General features: G+C 44.3%; 2 protein-coding genes and 1 long non-coding RNA gene across 3 annotated transcripts in view; all 3 read right to left on the bottom strand.

Annotated features, from left to right (window-relative positions):
• Positions 1-1539, bottom strand: part of Ptpn20 (protein tyrosine phosphatase non-receptor type 20) — a 63503-nt gene extending 61964 nt beyond the window's left edge. The window contains exon 1 of the mRNA XM_032918961.1: positions 1462-1539. The gene's annotated coding sequence lies outside the window, so the exon portion shown is untranslated. The remainder of the gene's footprint in view (positions 1-1461) is intronic.
• A 16034-nt stretch (positions 1540-17573) lies between these two features.
• LOC116914883 lies at positions 17574-20481 on the bottom strand. The gene is made up of 2 exons (XR_004389785.1): positions 20276-20481; positions 17574-18555 (listed from the first exon to the last, which is right to left on the bottom strand). It is a non-coding gene; the product is annotated as an uncharacterized LOC116914883 (long non-coding RNA).
• Positions 20482-21513: 1032 nt separating this feature from the next.
• Frmpd2 (FERM and PDZ domain containing 2) overlaps positions 21514-22417 on the bottom strand; it is a 79190-nt gene continuing 78286 nt past the window's right edge. Inside the window, exon 28 of the mRNA XM_032919361.1 lies at positions 21514-21568. Coding sequence (XP_032775252.1) covers positions 21520-21568 — 49 coding nt within the window. The 3' untranslated portion in view covers positions 21514-21519. The remainder of the gene's footprint in view (positions 21569-22417) is intronic.

The raw sequence follows: 22417 nt of genomic DNA, 5'->3' as shown, positions 1-22417 counted from the left end.
AATTCTGGGAATTTAAACATGGAGATACTTTTTTATTAGCTGTCCAAAAATGAATTAAAATGAAATTAAAGTGACTATCTCAATACAAAGCATTTTAAAAGATGCTAATAAAACTTACTTACAATTTGAAATGAGGCAAAAAGACAGATGGACTGTTCTTCCAGTGCCTTGTGATGACAACCTACTCCAACGACTATTACGTGGGAAAACTATAACCTGTTCAGATGTTTACTACTAAGACCTCTAGATTTATTGAACTTGTATAGTAACCTGCACACTTTTGTTTAGCAATAATACAAATACTTTCTGATAAAAAGATAGCACCAAGGACCAGAATTCAGAGCTGTGTCAATCATTAACCAGTGCTCTACGTGTAACTCACACTTACTATAACCTTAGGAGGAGCCCTGAGGAGCACCGAGGAGCCCTGAGGAGCACCGAGGAGCCCTGAGGAGCACCGAGGAGCCCTGAGGAGCACTGAGGAGCCCCCTGAGGAGCACCGAGGAGCCCTGAGGAGCACCGAGGAGCCCTGAGGAGCACTGAGGAGCCCTGAGGAGCACTGAGGAGCACTGAGGAGAACTGAGGAGAACTGAGGAGCCCTGAGGAGCACTGAGGAGCCCTGAGGAGCACCGATGAGCCCTGAGGAGAACTGAGGAGAACCGAGGAGCCCTGAGGAGCACTGAGGAGCCCTGAGGAGCACCGATGAGCCCTGAGGAGAACTGAGGAGAACCGAGGAGCCCTGAGGAGCACCGAGGAGTCCTGAGGAGCACCGAGGAGCCCTGAGGAGAACTGAGGAGAACCAAGGAGCCCTGAGGAGCACTGAGGAGCACCGAGGAGCTCCGAGGAGCCCTGAGGAGCACCGAGGAGCCCTGAGGAGCACCGAGGAGAACTGAGGAGCCCTGAGGAGCACCGAGGAGAACTGAGGAGAACTGAGGAGCACAGAGGAGAACCGAGGAGCTCTCCCAGAGGCAGAGCTGAAATGCTAAGCTGTGTGCTAAGATCCCTGATAATTACAATCCCCTATCCTCCAACTGCATAATTAAAAATATTAATACAGTTCATTTTAATTAAAGCCAAAATTAATTTCCCTTGGACTCTTGTCAGTTAAGATCTAACTATCCCTTGATAAATATAAACTTAATTTCTTATTTAACATCAGGGTTTAAATATGCTATACCTCATACATGAGAGCCCACCAAGTAAATGTGTGAAAAACTCAAATTCAATGATTTGGTCTCTTTATGTAAATATACATAAATTGGATCTCCCTAGATCACAAATAAGTAGGGTGAAATCTTTATTAATCAATACCCAATAATCACCACTTCCAATCTACAAAAGTCAAAACTGCATTTAAGCAATGTTTTATGCCTTTTAAAAATTGTTTCTAGCATGGCTGGGAGGTTTTTATAAAACCTTTCTATAAAAGATAACCAATATTGAAAGTGACAATTAAGTTACCATTGATCATTTCATTCAAAAAAGCACACCCACTTCTGAGATGCTTTTGCCAAACTCCAGTGCAGTGAGTCAGAGATAATCCTGTAGAAAAACAAAAGGGAGACTGGATGAACAGACAACAATTGATAATGAGTTGATGAAGATTTAGTTCTATGTTGAGCTGCAGGACAGGAATAGAATGAGGCCTTGCAACTCACCACTGCAGAGATCAGGCTATGCCTATTCCTAAGTTACTCCATACTGTCTAAAACAGTATAAAACTGTATAGAACAGGCTGTGACATCCCCTAAGAGATTTCATTCTACAATCAGCTTTTGACTTCATGCAGCTAAGTGCATTGAAAGCAATACACCCCTGAGGAGAACGAGAAGGTAAACTATTCCTAACAGAGGTTACTATCTTCATTTCTGCTGGCTACTATGTGTGTCTGATTTGAAAGTTACTTTGTTTTTTCTCTCAGTCAGGCTTCCACACTTCTGCTGATGCTGGGCCTGAAGTGATGCTGTTTGCCTACTCTCTGCTGCTTCTCTTTGCTACTTTTGCTTTATAAACTCACTCATTTGAGACCCCAAATATGGCTATCATAGATCACCCTCCAGACCAAATACAAAGCAAGCTCTCTCTCTCTCTCTCTCTCTCTCTCTCTCTCTCTCTCTCTCTCTCTCTCTCTCTCTCTGGAGAGATGTGATAATGTAGAAAATCAAAGAATTGGCTCTGAGAAGAAAGACCTAAAAGGAAAAAAACCATGCTCGGCTGAGGTGCTAAGACCACTCTTCACAGTGGACTTTGGTCTGGGTGACATGCTTAGAGTGACATGCTCGGCACACTGCCCCTGGCAGTTACTCCCAGGACTCATGCTGTTGAAACACTTCTTAAATGCCCTGCTCTCAGAAGCCCACACTGGCCAGGAAAGAAGATGAAGGAAGCCTCAAGAACTGAAAAGTGACCGACTCTGGAACTCCAGTCACCTGAAGAGATGTTTTTCCTATAAAGATATTCCCAGCACAAGTTCTTTAAGCTGTATTACGTGGTGTGACCCATGTCTTAAGAACTGTTCTCGCTGCTGCTCTGCCGCTGGCTCCTTCCACTGCCACTGCTTCGCTGCACTGTATTTGTTGTTTCTGTTTTGTTTTGCTTGGCCACTCCTGCAACTCCATGGTTGCTGCTGTAAAGGCCTCCAGCAGTTCCCATGGCTCTCTCCTGCACTTGTTCAAGCCTTGGCCAGCACTGTACCACTTCTGTGGCTCAGTCTGGCTCTCACTCACTCTCCCGTGCTTGGCCACTTCACCAGTTGTAAAGCCGCTGGCCACTCTTTGATCACCCGTTTTGCAGTTTACCTTGCCAACTGTTCAGTGTCAGTGCTGATGCTACGGCTGCTGCCACCACCTTCTTTCTTTCTTTTTCTGTGGTTGGTACTGATATGGGATGCTTTAAGATTTATTGGTATGTTATGTATGAGTGTTTTTCTTGAATGTACGAGCACTGGGTATATGTCTTGTGCCTGCAGAGGCCAGAAATGTGTGCCAGGTCCCCTGGAACTGGACTTACATATGATTTGTAAGCTGCTATATAGGTGCTAAGAACTGAACCTGAAGTCCTCTGCAAGAGCAACAAGTGTTCTTGACCACTGAGCCATCGCAACCATTCACCCAGCTGTAGAGCGCAGGCCAGGCAAGTTTCTGACGCTCGTAACAAAGTGTTAGCCTTTCCTCAGAGTCAGTTATTGTAATTTGCATTCCCTTAAGATCTCACCCGTGAAGTTCATGTTTCTAATAAAATTCTGCTCACAATGATATATGTATTCTCCAAAACCAATGTGTGTTTTACACAATTCTGTTCTCTTTTCCAGAATCAGATCTATATTGTGACCCAAATCTTGTTAATCTCATCTAGAGATTTTATATCATGAGCCTTACCACTCTTCCTAGGTCTACACAAATGGTAACCATTCCAAAACCTGTGCCAGGATATGTGTTAGTTTCCTGAGGCTTCTAAAACAAAGCACTATACCACAAACTGCATGGAATTTTTAAAAATTAAAAATGTATTATCGTACACTTCTGGAAACAGAAGTTCAAGTGTCAACAAAGCCATCCCCCTCCCTCCTCAGAAAGCTTGCGGGAGGAGCACTCCTTTCTCCTCCTAACACCTCCGGCTCAGCGGCGGCCTTCATGAGCCCTGGCTCATGGTCCCAGCACTCCAAGTTCTACCTCTGTCACATCACATCTCCCTGTGTCTATATGCAAATGTCTCTTTTTCCGCAAGAACACAATTATTGGTTGGAACTTTCTTTTCATCTCGTTTATTCACTTCTGAAAAGGCCTTGTTTCCAAATAAAGTCAGAGTACCAAGTGCCAGGTTTAGAATTTTAAAGCATCTTTTGGGAAGTCAAAAATTCAAAATAAGACAATTAGAAGGATAAAATCTAGCTAACCTATGGCTGGCAATTAGTTTTTGTTGTCTTTACTGCTGTTACCTGTTTGTTTGCTTCCTGGCTTGCTTGGTTTTTGAGGCAAAGTCTCACTACATACACTCCAATGCCCTGGGGACCCATACACAGACCAAACTGGCACTGAACTGTGATGACCCTTTCCCATGCTCCGAGAGCTGACATGTGCCGCCACACCCACCACACCCACACTCCTTGCCACACCCACCACACCCACCACACTCCTTGCCACACCCACCACACCCACCACACTCCTTGCCACACCCACCACACCCGCCACACTCAGCTGGCGATAAGTTTGTCTACTTCATTAAAATTAAAATAACTTCTATTTTTAAAGACATTTTTGAGAATAAAGAGATAAAAAGATCCAAAGAAAATATTTACAGAAAAGATAACTGATCATTATAATCCAAAAGTTACAAAGAATTCTTAGTATTCAGCAAAAAAAAGATTAAAATAAAGATCTAAACTGATGACAAAGAAATAAACAGATATCTAATATGTTTCACATTCTACATTATTAAGAAATTACTAAGCAAAACCCAAATACCACTACTCATCTCTTGTAGTGGCTAATTAACAATACCAGATACTAGTGAGAGTGCAAACTACTAGGAGTAAGCCATTGCTGGTGGAAGGAAATATGGTGTCTACTCTAGGTGACAGTTTTAGCGTATCCTTACAGAGCTGAACATAGTATTAGCTACCATGAGGGTCAGTCATTGTTCACTGGAGCCTTAAATATTTGTGGTTATTCTAGTCACAATCACCAAAAACTAGAAACAACTAAGATATGCTTCAGTGTGTGACTGGATACACTGTGATATGTCCATCAAAGGAATATTACTGAATAACAAACAAATGAGCTTTCAGGCCATAATGAGATATGGAGCTAGCCTAATGAAGGCTTCTCAGGGAAAGAAACAAATATGCACAAGCATACTAGCTGACTGCAACTAAGGAATGCTGTAGAAAGGGGTTTTTAAAGAAATAATACTGTAACTGTGGAAATACAATCTATTTTTCAAATTCTAGAGAAATATGCTAGGCAAAGAGTAAACCCCAGTGCCCAGTAGAGGCTTTCGCTGGTGCCAATGACAGTGGTGTAAGTACAGAAATACACCTAAGTGTAAACGAACAAAAAGGCAGAAAAAATCCACACAGTGTCGATTAAACTGTGTGACAAGTGCCAACACTGTGGGAACAGGACAGTATTTCAACACAATGAAGAAACTGGATATCCGTATGCAACATTATGGATTTTAACCAATGCCCATACTATGTACAAACATTAATGCAAAATAGATCACATACCAAATCTAACCCCATAATGCTGCCAGATAAAAACCTAGGAGAAGCCAAGTGGTATGATGCAGACCTGTCTGTCAACCCAGCACCTGAGAGGCAGAGACAGGAATGCCATGACTACGTTCAAGATCAGTCTGGACTACGTGAGAATTCATCTAAAACAAAAACCATAACCTAGAGGACAATAGGCCAGTGCAGATGGAAATTAAACCACCTCAGTAGTGCACAGTAGACAGGCGAGAAGTGCAGTGGTGGAGATGCATGTCCATCGAGTCCGCAACCTGAGTGGAAGGAAGACAGTTGACCCCAAAGCTCTCTGTCCCCTGGCTTTCATGCATGTGCGTGACATGTGCCCACATCAGCTTTCTCAGAGATCATCTACCTCATGTGCATACTACAATCAATGAAGAGCTTTGTAAAATCCCAGTGCCTGGCCGCCCTGGAATAACAAAATCAGCGTATCTGAGAATGAGACCCCAACACTGGTTGTTTTTAAAGTTCCCTTGGTTTACCCAAGACTGAGCTCCAATTTGGGACGCATTGGAGAAATGAATCTAGGCTTAGTAACTGTCAGTAACAAGACATAAAAACATATGCAAGTTAATTAACACTTTCTTGGCCTAATATCCCAGAGTTAATACAAGACTAAGATTATACATAAAGTTCCTGATAAATGTTAATTCTCTGACCTAGGGTAAACCTGATCAAATCCCCATTGCTAAATGTGAGAAATAGTAATTCAATCATCAATTCCTCCCATTTTGAGTTATTTGATTATTAGATCTGAGTTCAGAAATGCTATTTTTTCCCTCCTAATACCATGCCACCTGAAGCTATGCCTATTTTTAAAATCCCCTCTATGGAAACATGGCTGATTATGGCAGTGATCTTCAAACCGAGAAGCATGGGAGAATCGATCAGAGAACATGTTAAAACCACCAATGTCCAGGCCCTACCCAAGCCGTCCTAGCCAATTAGATCCGAATGCCCTGGTATAGCACTGGAATGCTGGCAGTTTGACTGAGAAGTGATTATGACACCGTTAGGGCTGAAATGCACTGCTTTTCACTAATGAGATCCCAAACGAACTGCATATCTAAGTCACTCATGGAACTCTTTAAAAATTGATGGGTCCCAGGACCTTACTATGACTTACTGATTCCAAATCTGTGAAAATGGAATACTTCATCCCACAAATATTCATACAGCTCTCACTGCAGGCTTACTGGGTCACTGTCTGTCAGCAAAGATCATTTGGAATTTCCACTCGTCCCAAATTCCAAGTCTGTCGAGTTACTTTCAATCAGTAACAAATGCACTCCATTTGTTAACCTCTTTATACAGTACACAGTGTATAGTGTACAGTATACAATATACAGTAACCCTCTTATAGATTTTGTACAGCCAAATAGCCTCCATCATTTACCATGCACTATACCCAGCATTGGCCTGCAGATCTACTGATCTTTGTAACCAAATATCTTCAGTGGTCTACCAGTTTAGGACACCCCTCCCCCCAAAATGGACTCAAACTCCAAGCTTTTGTGGTAGGCAACACCAGCACTAATGAAATGTACTCCATTGATGAGGTTCATAGGTCCAGAGGAAATATGTTATATTTTGTACCTATAAGCAAACTGATATCCATTTATTTTCCTCATACAGACAATACAACCAGAAGGGTGGAATAAGCAAGCCCCAAGGGAGAAGAAATAATACAGTGCCTAAATGCCAAGAAAACACAATGGCTAGATGGTTTTAATGGAACTAATCAACGAGTAGAAATACTTCCATGAAGTCGCCACATTGACTCCTTTGATCCTTACAATAACCTTATCAGGCAACTACTACTGTTTCCACATCATGCATTATTTAAAAAGAAACACAGTAGTTGATCTGCTCACAGGCACATAAGAAGGCAGTGTAGGACACAGCTGATCTGGCTTTGGGGTCAAATACTTTTAAGTATTCCACTGAATTTATGGAAGAGTTATGGCTGAGCAGTTGGAAAAAATACAAATAAAATCTACCACAAAAAACAGAAACTGGAGCTCAGTCAATACCAGCCATTATTATACCTTAATACTGCCCAAATGGCTAGGGAGGAATAGTAGCCTATTAAACTGATTTTTTTTTCAGCCTGGTGATATTGGAGCTGTAGATTTTGTAACTGTGGGTAAATTAGGTCCAATATGAAATAAGCAATAAAAATATTTTTCAAAAAACTTAGTAATTGTCACTATAATGAACTCCCAACAGAAGCTACCAGAATTACAAAGCTTCATAAATACAACCAAACCAGGAGCAGGTGCCTAAAGATAGCTGTAACTTCAGTGAAGTCCGATCTGACTGAAGAATGTGCAGAAGGAGAAGATCTCCTCCGTTGGTAAATGTCCCCTCTCTCAGGCACATTTGTAAAAAGAGAAAAGAGCAAGCAAAATGATAACTCAAGGGGAGACTATATTACAATGTGCCTGGCAACGACTTTGATGCCTTTCATGAATCTAATTCATTTAATCTTTGTAAAAACCTTCCCAAGGTTGAATACTTGCACAGATGAAATGAATCATAAAACCACACTAGCTGGCCTCACAAATCCTTGACTCCAAACAGGCGCTCAACACTGCAGCAATTCAATTGTTTCCTGTTTCCTTTTCCATTCCACAGAAGGACTATGTTACTGAGTTCTCCAACAGCAATGTTTTTTCCTACCCCACACCAGCCTCACTCCTGAGGCACAGGTCTTCCCTTATTACCAACCTGCTCTGGACTTGTGGTCTGTTTCCCTTCTACCTGGTAGTTGGGTAGAACATAGTCTGCGTAACTCTGTCAGATTTCCAAGGGCTCCCTCAGGCAAAATTCCTCTTTTATCTGCATCCTTTCTCCCTTCCTCTGATCTCAATTACATCAGCATATGGACAAATTTCTAGTCTCTCCTATTTAAAAAAAAATGAATTTGACCAAAAGGCCTCTCTTTGTTATACACTAAAGCTGTGTTTAAAATGATTAAAATTTTCCTAGCTGTCAAAAACATTTTGCGGGTGAGTTTTGTTTCCATTTGGCCTTGGTTTTTAGTTCGAGGCTGTTTTGAGGCAGGCTAGACCAGGCTGGCCTGAAACTACCTCATCTCGGCCTGCTTCGCCAACATCTTACATGGTAGCATTAACCACCACGAGTAACCACCAGTTTCCCCCTCTTAGTTATTTGATGTCCCCCTTCTTTATGGAACTCTCAATTCCATCCAGTTCCTTGAATGCCATATAGACGGTAATAACTAAAAATGTTAACCCTAGCCCCAACATCCTCCCCGGCTCTAGAACCAAACTGACACCAGCCTGTATGACTTCAGGTTAAATTTGATCTCGGTTTTAAAATCCACCAGGTGATTGCTGTCACAACGAAAGTAAATCTACTCGGTGACAGATGGATATGAAAAAATAACGTGGTGGGTGCAAAGTGCTTCCCAAGTACGTTCTTTGTATGCAGGTATCTCAAACTCAACATCAAGAACCACTTCTAATCGGAAAACACTACTCCTCCTACCCAGCTTTCCTTGACTTTGACTCAACCTTGACTTGTTACCTCCTTCTTGGAATATGAAGGACAGGGAGCTTGCTTATTTCTTTCCTCTACACCTCGCTTCTAGAGCATGTGCCGGATACACTTTCCACACGAGTTCCTGGTTAATTGGTCTTCTCTCTGGCCACCCCAACCCTCGCCGGCTCGAGTGTGCATGGCGCCCTTGGTCTCCAAACCTTTGCTTATTACCAAACTCAGCAGGACCCCCAAACCTTCCCCTACCACACACTAGGGTTGGCAGGCCCACACCCGTCACCCTGACACCCATCATCCTGAGGCTGGGCCTAGTCCAGCCCTCCCGCCTCCATGGTCAGGCTCACTTCCAGTCAGCCTGTGCTCGAGGTCTCCGCGCACGAACAGCCCCTTCTCCCTGAGAAACAGAGGAAGGACTCCCCCTCACACCTCAACACTCCCTGACCTGGTCCACCTCTCCTCACCTGGGCCTGTCAGCCCGGGCCCCGGGGCTCCAACCGCCTCACCAGGAGGTTCGCGCCAGAGCCTCGATGTGTCCAATCCCGGAGACTGCCACGAGCCTGCGCACTGCTGTCCTATCCTGAGCCACTGTAAACCTGGTCAGAGTAGATAGTGCTTCCCCCTGCTGGTCTTCTGAGGAACTTCAGTGCCCACTGTGGGTCCCGCTGTTAAATTCCCTGCAGCCTGTGCCTTTCCCTCTCAAAAAGCCAACTGTTTTAAGAGCAGCCTCTAAGCGGCCTACTGAATCCCAAGGAAGTGAGAAGGGGGCCTCCCTTTATATTTTAAGATCAAAACAATGCAGACAGACTGGTACCAACGGAGTCCCCTAGGCTGTGCCAGAATAGGAAGTCAATTGATCCTATCAGTTTCAGCTAGAGTATCACTCCCACAGTGACACACCCCCTCCAACAAGGCCACACCTGCTCTAACAAGGGCACGCCTCGAAATAGTGCCACTCCCCGGGCCAAGCATATTCAAATCACCACACAAAGAAGTCAATCGTTTCTTACAGTTCTAGAGAATGGGAAGCCCAAAATATCAGGGAGCTAAAACCTGGCAAAGGCTTTTGTGCTGTGTCTGCCAGAAAAGAAAACACAGTTTCTCATCTGGCAGAAGGCAGAAAGGATAACGAAGGAAAGAGACCAACCCCCGATTTTTTTTTTTTTTTTTTTTTTTTTTAGCATCAATTCTACCCATGAGGATCCTACCCGAGGCCCAAAAGATCTCAAATTCCAGCTATTTTGATTAAGGAATCTTGGTGTGTTGGTTGGTTTGTTGGTTAGCTGGCTGGCTGGCTGGCTGGCTGGCTGGTTGAGAACAGACATTCAAGCCATCCCACTGGGGAAGTTGAGCTGGAAGGCAGTAGTCACCAGGTCAAGGAGGCAGTAGTGCTTCTGGAATCCCATGGGCTTTGCCATCCCTGCTTCTAATCTGAATACCCAGACTCCCATTGGAATGTCCCCTAAAGACCAAGTAATGTCTACTGTCTTCTGAGGTGGGATTCATCTATTCACCCCTTACAAGGGCAAGAACCAGATGCTAAGACGGTTTCTCATTCCAAGCTATGGGTTAGAAAGGACCCTAGTGGGTACCCAGACCCAGGGCCTCAGGATCCTAAGTTATTTTTATTTTGCCTCTAAAATATTCTATCTAATAGTCAACATACATAGAACTATGAATCTTCCCCTGACTTTCTCTTCAGCAATTTCTCCTTTATTTCTCTTGTCATGTTCCCCTCTCAACTTCATGTGCTCACTCTTGTTTCTTTTTTAATCCCCCCCTGAGTATATTTAGTTCTGCTGATACTTTCATGGGTGTAGATCTAAATACTGGTAGCATGAGTAGTCTCTGAGAGTCCCCATCCTTGAAGAAACTGACCGTCCCCTGCCACACATCCGCACAACCATACGTTACCAATAGCTTCTTCATATACCCAATCTATGCTGGGATTTTGGCTGGCTTGACCTTGTGCATGCAGTCCCAGCCTCTGTGATTTTATGTGTATAACAGCACCGCCATATCCAGAAAATACTGTTTTTCTACAGGAATCTATTCCCTCTGACTCTTACGATCTTTCCACCCCCTCTTCTTGGATGATCCCTAAGCCTTGAGGGCAGAGAGTATGATCTAGATGTCTGTGGGTCCACATTTCGCCCTGCCACTGGGGTGTGGGACATGGCCACTGGGGAGGCAAAATCCAGGGAATGTTTGACTGTGTCTCCCTGTACCACTGCCTTTGGGTGCTGGGCTTTAGGGAAGTGCCAAGACACTGTTCGAGGGGTAGGAAAACGGAGTCCAAGATGGGGAGGCTGAAGTTGGGGTTCCCTGACTCTCAGAAGAGTCAGGAACGAAGGGTGGGGGGTCCATGAGCCCGCGGAGAGGCCAGAACCATTGGGGGCCCACGGGCTGGGGGTGACAGTAAATCCAGGTCAGTGAGATGGGGAACTCCAGCTTTAGCTCATCAGTGAAGGTAGCAGCATTGTCTGGAGGTGCAGAGAGGCCTTCCACTGGAGACAGAGCTAGGAAAGTCTTCTCCATGCTCCCCATGTTGGTTTCAATGGAAGAGATAGTCCACACTTATCTTAGTCAGGGTTTTTATTCCTGCACAAAACATCATGACCAAGAAGCGAGTTGGGGAGGAAAGGGTTTATTCAGCTTACACTTCCACATTGCTGTTCATCACCAAAGAAAGTCAGGACTGGAACTCAAGCAGGTCAGGAAGCAGGAGCTGATGCAGAGGCCATGGAGGGATGTTACTTACTGGCTTGCTCCCCCTGACTTGCTCAGCTTGCTTTCTTATAGAACCCAAGACCACCAGCCCAGGGACGACACCACCCACAATGGGCTGGGCCCTCCCCCCTTGATCACTAATTGAGAAAATGCCTTGCAGCTGGGTCTCATGGAGGCATTTCCTCAAGGGAGGTTTTCTCTGTGATAACTCCAACTTTTGTCAAGTTGACACACAAAACCAGCCAGTACAATGTTTATCCATAGCTTTTATTTGACTGTTTATCCAAGGAAAATAGATGTGTATCAACTCATCAGGGTGGATCAGAGATTAAATACCTTTCGTAGGGGAGGGATGTCTAGGAAGGGAAGTTTATTGACTAAACCCTCAGAGCCTTTAGGTACCTCATTAGCTTGGAGAATTCTATTCTGGGGCTACATGGCCACAGGTCACATTTCCTTATGTGGGAAGTGTGGTGTGTGTTTCAGGTCAGGAATCTGGCAGGGAGCAGGGAGGCACCTACCATCTCAGGTGGATGGGTACCTGGGTGCTGGGGTCTTGGACATGCTCTACCTTACCAAGTTTCCTAGCATGGTCCAATGTCCCACAGATGTCACATTTAGAACCAAACACTCCACAGTCATTTACTCTCTGCATGTGATCAGTTATGGTCTCTGTATTCATTTCCATCCACTGCAAAATATTTATTAATTAATTATAAATAAAAAACCTTTCTCTAATGAGGAATGAGAGATGCACACTAGTCTATGACTATAAAGATAAGAACTTGTGGATCAGTTGATCACTACCATATGGAGAGTGTTCTAACACTCCCTCTGAACAGCCGCACACCTACATTAGCAATTACACACAATATATACCATACACACACCTCACAACACACACACACACACACACACACTCACTCGCTCACACTCACACACCCATGGGGAAGAGACAGTGTGTCTGAGTTAGGGTTTTACTGCTGTGAACAGACACCATGACCAAGGCAATTCTTGCAAAGGACAACATTTAATTGGGATTGGCTTTCAGGTTCAGAGGTTCAGTCCATTATCATCAAGGTGGGAGCATAGCAGCGTCCAGGCAGGCCTGGTGCAGGAGGAACTGAATGTTCTATATCTTTATCTGAAGGTTGTTAGCAGAAGACTGACTTCCAGGCAACTAGGATGAGGGTCTTAAAGCCCATTCCCATGACACATTTCCCCCAGCAAGGCCACACCTCCTAATAGTGCTACTCCCTAGTGTGTGTGTGTGTGTGTGAGAGAGAGAGAGAAAGAGAGAGAGAGAGAGAGAGAGAGAGAGAGAGAGAGAGAGAGAGAGAGAGAGAGAGAATCAAGGCAGGCTAAGCTACATAGTGAATCCCAGGCCAGTATGGATGCCTGTCAAAGGATAAAAAATGGGAAAAGAGAAGCAATGACAGAAACAGAACAATCCCTTGAGTGGCATTTCCCCCTCCACAGCACCCCTGGTGCAGGCCTCTGCTTGGCTGCTCGGTTTATTTTGGGATGGAATTCTTCACAGCCAGAACTAAACACAAGTTGATGAGAACCGTGAGCTTAAAAGAAGCTGTGCGGCCTCTCTGTGTGCTGCTTTCTTCCTGCCCGGCTTTGAGACACTGGCCATAAAAGACTCTATAAAAATAAATTGAGCGAAGTCTAAGCCTAATAAAAGTCCCAGCGGAGACTGAAAACCATTTTATTTAAAGAGCAGAAGGACATTCACTTACCTCGCCATGCCCCTGAGCCTGGCAGATGGCAGACTCCCCGTGAATATACAATGGTTGTTTCGTGAGGTGGCGACTCGCCCATCTTCAGCTTCAATGTACCCATTGCCCAGCAAATGGCAGCTCAAGGAGAGAAACTGTAGGCTTTGCCTGAAGAGAGCTGCATGAGGGCCTGCCACAAACTCTTGCACATGCACACCCACTCCTACATATTAGCTATAGGATAATGGTGGGGCAGGCAGCTAAAGACACACAGCCAGGTTCTAAGAGACAAGCTCGACCCCAGGTTTACCATCCTGTGAGCTACTATTTGGTCAGAGCCAAGCTTTATAAGAGGGAATACAGACGTTGCCAATTTATTGTCTCTTATTATTTGAACTTAACTGAGTGCAACTTCTTTGCATTTTTCCAGTGTCATTCAGACTTGTCCTAGTGTCTTTTTTCCACTGGGCTCGTGCCTGTAAAATCTGGGGCTGGTCCACAATGTGGAATACCCAGAACGGTTCCATCTCAGCGAAAGGCTCAGTCTGCCTTACTAATTGCTTGGCCCCGTTTTGCACTCATGCCTGGGGAAAGGGAGCTCTGTAGTCCTCTTCTTCCTCTCATAGCTTCACATGCTCACCCCACTGTCACCTCTGCAGTTGGCATTCCCAGTAAAGAGCTGTCCATCGGGTATTTGAGCTGAGTGGAAGATACTCTGGTTTCTCAGGGATCCTCCTGCAGGAAATCACTACATCCAGCTTCATTGCCCATGGGATGGCACAGGACCTCCACCCCCTGTAGTAATTGCTCACCACGGGGTCTCCAGCAGCCACTGAGGGGCAGGGCTCCTACACAGTGGACTCAGAAGCTCAGTTATATACTTCCAAAGACTTGGCTCTCTCCATCTTCCTGCTCTGACCTCCATAACACTGATTTCATAAGATTAGTCCCACTCTGGGTCCTTGGAAGACCATCAGAATCTACCAGGGAGGGGTGCATAACTACTTGTAAATTGCTTCTATAGATCCATAGAGGAACGTTTCTAAAACACCCACTTCCTAAATACGATATGTCCCCTGAATTAAATGCAATGGTTCATTCTACCACTACCAATGGCATTTCTCCAAAGCCAGGAAGCCAGGTCTGCCCAACAGGAAGAAAGATATCATGATGCTGAAACGGCCACTCGCAGTCTATTCTATCCCCAGTCAAAGCACACTGGCACTGAGAGTAGACTCGGAATCTGGAGTCTATTGATTTTGAGCAATTTCTTATCAAAGGGGAGGATCATTGGTCAGTCAGCCACAGATGAGTCTAAAAAAGAAGAAGATTCACAGCCTCCAGCATTCCCTTCAGGGTTCCTCGGATGGCCCTCAGCTGTGCCTACTTATCCTCACATCCAGTCTCCTACTGTTGCTCTCTAGTGTATCGGTGTGGGCAGCACATCTATCCCTAGAGTCCTTTCTCCACGGTCTCTGATGTATAAAGCCATGGCTCATTTTGCTCTGAAGCCTTGGTAATTGCATTCTGTGCAACAGAGTACAATGCAGCCTCACCTCAATGATAACTTACCACTGTGACACTCTGCATCTTGGGAAATCTCAAATTCTATGTGTGCATAACCAAACTTATCACCAAGTATATTGTTCTCCAAGAATCCCTGCATTAGTCACCTTTCTGTTACTCTAACAAAATATCTGAGATTGTCTGCTTTAAAAAGAAGAAAGGTTTATTTAGACCTTGATTTAGAGGTGCCAGTCCATTGTTACTTTGTCTGATTGTATTTGAACCTGTCTCCCTTGAGCCAATTGTTTCTCTACTCCACAAATCGGATTACTCTCTCCAGTGGGAATTCTCTAACGAACAGCAATGGAGAATCCAAACTTCTTCACTCACAATCTACCCCACCCGCTGACTCCTCCTCTACCTTGACTTGACATTGCCCCATGCCCTACAGCACATGACTTAAAGGTTCACCCCTCTGCTGTGGGTAGAGATTTCTTTTAAGTTTTTAACACATCTGTTGTGTATATGTTGATTTCTGTACCATCATTCTGGCTTCAAAGCCGTGCTTATAACTGTCTCATGAGTTCATATTTGATCTCCTGCGTAGGAATCAGGACCCCCATAGACAATCCATATCTACATTAATTTTACCATGCCCTTAGCCTAGCTATGTAGTGAGTGCTCAATAAATATATATAAAGATGAAATGGAACAAATAGATACTGGTTTTCCAATATTCTGTTGGTTCTTTTTATCTTGATGATTGCATTCTGCAACAGAGCTCATGTGAAAAAAGAAACCACACAGAGGACCCTCTCCACTCAGTTTGCCCAAATGGTAGCATCATGCAAACCTGTACAGTACCGCAAGGAATGATGGGTTGTCACCCGTCCATCTTGATCAGATCATCTCTGATTTTTCTTTTATTCATGTGTGCAAAATGCCATATAATTTTCTCATCACCAAGATGCACATACCTACTATGTCACCACAATCAATATTACAATATTACAGGGGTCATCATGGGGATGACCCCTGTTGCCATCTCTTAACACACCCTTCCCACACTCCTCTCTGTCCTCCTTAACTTCTATTTCCCTTTTCTAGAATGCTGTTGTTCTGTGAATCTTATCCAAACGGTATCAGATTTGTTCTGTCTTTTGGACTGCCTTTTGTCTTACTCAGCATTAAGTCTCTGGAGTTCCATCCCCCTGGCTGTGTGTGCTAATGGCCCGTTCATTTTTATATAGTTTATCACTCTTTGTTTAGCCATTTATTTGTTGAGAGACACAGTTTTTTTCTGGTTTGGTGCTGTTATGAATAAAGTTACAATGAATAATTATATAAACGTAAACTCTGATTCCTCTGGGGTAAACTCCAGTGTGCCATTTCTGAGTCTTGTGGTTATTACGTGCTTAACTTTACAGGATGTTTTCAGGGTGCAATGTAAGGCAGTGCAGCTTTTCCCCATCCTCATAGCTTTGGGTATCATGTGTATGACTTTATTTTACCATACTGATACATGCGTCAATATATTATACATTGAGTTTACAACTCCCTTGGTGGCACATGGAATTAGCATGTTTTCATTGTTTATATGATCCTGTCTAGCATCTGCCGAGAAATGTCTACTAATAGCACATCAGTTTTCTACTTGGATTTTTTATTTATTTTTTTTTTACTTTTGAGTTTTGAGAGCTCTTTTTATATCATAGATATTAGCTCCTGGTTGGTTTTACAGCTCCCTTCTTTCATGTTGAGGCCCATCTTCAATCATTTCACCATAGTCTTTATAGGGGAAAATTTTCAAGATTTCTCTGTCAAGTTCTAGGTCTCAAGGAATTTTTTTCCTTTTCTAAAACCTTTACCCTTTTACCGTTACATTTAAGTCCATGACTTGTTTTATACAAAATGTGAAGTTTAGAGTAATGTTTATACACATACTTGTCTTAAAATTTATTCTTTCTCGATTGGATTTCCTCTATACTTCTGTCAAAAAATCCATTAAGAATATTTATTTCTGGGTTCTGCATTCTGTCCCATAGATCTGTGTACATCTACATAACTATAGAGCAAACCTTAATTTTGGTTACAGTGGCTCCTCTCACCTTATTCTCCTTTTATAAGAGACTTTATCTATTCTAGAGCCCATACTTTAATATAAATATCAGAGCACAATTTCTTCATAGAATTATATTAAGACATATAACAAAGTTGATTGCAGATTAAAACTATTGTGACAGAATTATGACAGGAACTGCAGTAGACATACAAAATAATTTGGGAAGACTTTGTTATCTTTACTACATGGAATGAGTTACCCACTTTACATTCTATTGAAGGCTGAATATGCATATATTTCAGCCACTTCCAGCACGTATGAGAGCTTGAAAGTTATTTTTGGCAAGGAACAAGGATGAGAGGGGCAAGATATATCTGGGTCAGTTGTCCCCAGGTCTGGCCATATATGATCACCCACTTGGTAAAAGTAGGTCCCTCTGGGCATCGTCTAGCCCCAGTGACCCAGGACCTCTAAGGGTAAGTGACTCTCAGTTTTGGACCCCAGGTCTATGAGTGTTTCATGTAGAGAAGTGTGCAGACAGGGGAAGAGTGCCAGGGCTCCCCTTTCTCATACTGACTCTGACAAAAAAGCAAAAGAAAGCTGCAACCAAACCTCAAAGGTGAGTTAGCAGGTGTCTATGAAAAAGGACTCAGCATTCACATATGTACCTGAATAGCAGAGGCCCTGTCCTACAGGGAAGAAGACCTGTTTATTTGGTTATATATCTTCCCATTTCTTGTCCAAGTGTGGAAGAAACAACCGGAGTTCAGCAGATTGGTAAATGTTATTAATTAGTCATTTTATTGCATAGTTAATTAATTCTCCACAACCGAGGCCTATAAAATGATGCAGCAGCATGTGGAGCTGTAACAGTCTGAAGGAAGGGCTACTCAGATTGCTGGGAATTTCTTTTCCATGCGCAGCAGAACATAGCAGAACATGACCTATAACGGGCACACTCTCATTATATTAGTAGGTTGTCCCCATTTCCCTCATGTGAGACTTTGTCTCTGCTATGTCTTCTCCATTATACAGGGTCACACTAATGACTTACGCTGTGGCCCAACAGGTCTGTTTCTTCCATGCATGTGTTAATTCTACTAGTTTTCAATTCTTTTAATGATGGCAGCTACCTATCCACCTTGAGTAATGGTAGCTCTATTACACTTCACTTTCTAGGTGATGAGAACCAGGCATTAGGATCAAAAGAGGAAAAATCATTTAGAAAGAACACATGACTATTTGGAGCTAAAGGAGGGACATGGAAAAATCAATATAGAAAGATATTTCCTGTGTGGCCTTTGAGCCCTTGCCAGATGTTTTCAAGGACACTGAAACAGTTAAACCAGAATGTGGCATCCATCTTGGAAAATGGTGCACCAGTGTGGCAGCCAGGCACTTCCTCTGCTCCGGCTTATCTTATGTAAAGAAATTAGTTCTCAATTCCCTTCATGAGGGGAACCCTACCCCATACACACAAAAATTTGCTTGACTTAAGCTTCAGAACAGAAGAGGAAGTTGTGGCTATTAATGGTGATCGGCCTCAGAAGTAGCAGGCACGAACTCTCAGAAGTTAGCCCTTGGTAACTAGCCCAGGAGCTCCAGCCTAGCCCGTTGGCTCGAAGATGCTTCTTCCAGGGGAGATGAGCAAACAGGTACATTTCCTGGACGGAAGTCAGCTGAGGGCTCTCCCACAAAAGAGTGCCTGTGAAGAATCCCTCGGGGTTCTATCTCAGGAGACTCGCGCTGAGTGTGTCCACCTAAAAGAGAAAGCAACTTTTAGTAGGTCGTTCCCTCTTTGGACAGAAACCTCTCTAAATCACACAATTCAATAGTTTTCTTACAATCCCCGGATTGTTGGTTGGTGGGTATTTTTGGCTATTGTTGGTGGTGGTTTGGGGTGGGGCGGGAGTTGGTGGTAGTGTTTGCTTCTGGTTTTGTTTTGTCTTGTTGTTTTTGCTTCGTGGGGAAAAAAAGTACTTTCTAAAAATGTGGGAGGGGGGAAGGATGGAGAGTGAGAGAGTAGGGAGTGGGGAGTGGGGAGTGGTCTTCTCGGAGGATTTTTAGTGTTGCTGCTCTCTTAGACGATATTCAGTGGAACAGCTTGGATGCATACACCTTATTCAGGGTGAACAAGGGCTATATATGAACCTTGGAGAGTGGGACGGAGTCTTCAGAGTGAATGTAAATCATTGACTGGAGCATTAGTACTGGGAATGTCTCATTTGCATGGAACGGCATTCCAGGAGTCGCAGGCTCTGATTGGACAGGTTCTTACTGGGAGAGAGGAAGTTGACCTGTAGTTTTCCCAAGGACTATGTGACCTTCCTCAGGTAAAGGGTGTAGTGGTGGGGCTCCCCAGAAAAGGAGAAGCATAGAAGAGGAAGCTATGTTGGAAAAGGGAGTCCATTTTGCGTAGAGCTCACAGGAGCCATCCTGACATGGTAGACTGTGACCTTAAAATAGCAGGGTTTGCCCACACCTCCCACTGAAACAACTTGTTCTCATCTCTCTCTCTCTCTCTCTCTCTCTCTCTCTCTCTCTCTCTCTCTCTCAGGAGTGGGTGCTGAGAATCTCAGAGCATTTCATATGCACTGCAACTTGGGGCTCTTACCTGGGTCCCTGTGGGTACCCATAGATTGTTCAGCCTTCTTCCAATGCACTGGCCCCACTAAACTCAATTAGATGAGCGTTCTCCATATGGAGCCTCTCCCTGGTAGGTTTCACAGTTCTACAAACTCAATCCACGACTTCAATCCATGTCAGGATGCCTGATTCGCTAGAAATGTGTGTGAACTGCCTTCAAAGAGTCAGAATCCTCCTAGTAACAGGCTGTCTCTTTCAGACAAGAATGGGGCTTCATAGTCAACTTTCTAATACCCATCTCCCTCTCTGCTTGCCTGCCCTTGTCCTTTGAGGCTCCAGTTCAGGCATTTGTGATGGCAAAACGTCCTTGTATACAGTCAGGGAAAGGCACTCCAGGCTGGGACACAAGGGGACCAAGGTGAATAAGCCTTTTAACAATGCCAGAATCTCCCCAAAATGAACAAAAGCATGATAGCTTTGGTGCACCTTGAAAATAGAAAGAAACTATCAAGGAATGTTTCCTGACTATACAGCATGTTTTGTACATTGGATGTGTACACATGGTAGCATTTTACAAAGGTATTGATTGGTTACACATCTGGAGAGACGTATCCTCCCCTTACTCCCAGCCTGAAGGTTAGGATGTACTTAGTCCTCTGTCATCTTTGATGCAAGCTCTGCCCTCAGCCTCCACCCCCCAATTCTGGAAGGGGCCCTCACATTGGTCATTTTTGTTTTGGTAAGGTAGTCATTATGGGAAAGGAACCACAGTAAGCACTCAGGAGACAAGGTGTCCAGATGACACCCAAGGGTCCAGATGACACCCAAGGGGACCATCTCTCCAGCCCAAGTGAGCCCTGTGATGCCTCATCGCACGTTGAGTGTGACACCCACCTGAGCACCTCATCCCCATCCACAGGCTCATCCAGGTCCTCCCAGTCACTCTCACTCCCTGGTGATCCTTCCAGAAGGGAAGACTTCAGGAGAGCACCCGAAGAACAGAACCGAGGCAGAGGAATAGTCTCTGAATCTGCCTCCAGACACTCTTCACAGGGCAGCTGGCCTGCGGATGTGGAGGTCAGGGTCATGTATTCTTCAGAGTCCAAGGCGAGGGAAGAGCTTTCAGGTAGAAAGCAAATGGCACCATCAGCATCATCCCTGTCCAATTCAAGACTGGAAAACAGAAACCTGTGTCTTCCAGTCTGCATCAGAAATTCCTCACCCATCTTCTCCTTGCTTCTCAGGACCCTCACCCTGGTTCATCATCTAAGACCTAGCCAGGTTCAAACAGCTCCCGTCAAAGAATGCCCTTGGTATCAGGACACAAACAGCAAATATAATATGGTTCCTGCACTGGTGAGACTCCCAAGCTAATGAAAGCAAGAACAGCTCGGAAATATTGTAGCATGAGGAGCAAGCAGAGGCAACTCGGTGTGTTAGGAGCCCATGGAGGGTGGGGAGGGCGCTAGAAGGCACAGGACTGCAGGCAAAGCTGTGAGCTGCCCTCAGGTCTAGGACCTGCGTTTTGCACTGAGGTTCTGGATAGGTTTGTTCCTCTCAGTAACCTTGATTTTCTTATCTGAAACAATGGGACAGGATTTTTAGGATTGTTAGAATGTTCAGATTCAGTGATTGCTACACATCATATGCTTTCCAGAACTCCTAGCACAGGGTAAGGCTATGGTGAGATGCTGCTTTTAATGACTGTGATGTGCTGACCATTCTGGCAGACAGATTAGAGGAAAAAGTCCAAGGAGAGTAATAAGAACCTTCAAAGCCCCTTGTGCGAAAGCCCGGTCCCTTTTTTTTTTTTTTTTTTTTTTTTTTTTTTTTTTTCGGAGCTAGGGACCGAACCCAGGGCCTTGCGCTTCGCCAGGTCCCTTTCTAAGTACTGATAAAATGTGTGTGTTTAGAGAGGCAGTCAGCTGGAGTGACATTTGTTCCCCCATGTCAAAAGAAGGACACAGGAGGCAGAAGACCGGTGAGACGCATTATCTGGCGATGCACATGCAGATGCAAGAGAAAGATTCAGCCTTCCAGGGAGGATCCGAGTTAGCCATGCATGCCTTGGATGAGGAAAGAGGAGTCCCGCGACCGTGGGGTGCTCCACGCAGCACGGCAGACATGCAGAGAGACGCTCAGAAAATGTCTGTTGCTAATCTGGTCAGAGAGGATGAGAAGGAAAATCTAAGAGAGAAGGACAGACGTTTAGTTGCCATTTTAATAAAATGCATGGGTCCTCACGTCTCAGCTTCTTCCCCCATACCAGATGAATGAGTCAGTTCTGTTACCCACTCCCATCCCTGCTCCCCTTTCCCTGGAGGGACTTTCACTTAAAAATCAACCCTAGAACACCCGAAGAGCTACGAACCCACACACAGCGGACAGTATGTACCGCAGCCTGAGTTTTGCTGTCGAGGGTCATCATTTCCATTCCTGAAAGATAGCTGCAGGATGTGTATAAAAGTGCATTCCGTGTGAATATACGCATGCTTGTATATAAAAATAAATGATTCTACCACGACTGTAAAACAATTTAGAAGCTGCCAAGTGCTTGGAAGGGAAATCGGTTTAAAAATTTAATAAATGTGATCAAATCACACATAAATTATGGTTTTTTTATAAGCATAGTGAGGGAACACCAGGGAGTTATAACACAAGGCAAGAAGAGCCAAGCACTGCACAGGCAGAAGCAGGAGGCTCTGAGGGTGCAGAACATGGTTGCCTGTGGACCAGCAGAGCTGCCGGTCTGACAAGGCTCATCTACACCATCCGTCCCCTCCACACTGTCAAGTAATCCTCTAGTTTTGATGTGAGACTTAGCCAAAGAGAAAGTGATCTTCTCCTACAGCAAAAGGATAGATGGTGTTGGACATCCTAGAATGATGAGACGTGATGTGATTGTCACTCTATGCCCAAACTTTAGCAGGCAGCCTTGTGTAAAAAATGTATCCTCAGCCATGGGTGGGCAATCCAACCCTTCCTGAACTAACTCTCCCAAGTGTTCTGGTCACTTCTACACATTCTCTATAGTTT

The sequence above is a fragment of the Rattus rattus genome, chromosome 13 (assembly GCF_011064425.1).
Source record: "Rattus rattus isolate New Zealand chromosome 13, Rrattus_CSIRO_v1, whole genome shotgun sequence".
NCBI lineage: Eukaryota > Metazoa > Chordata > Mammalia > Rodentia > Muridae > Rattus > Rattus rattus.
Note: the sequence above shows the minus strand (reverse complement) of the source record. Positions and strands in the feature narration are given on the sequence as shown.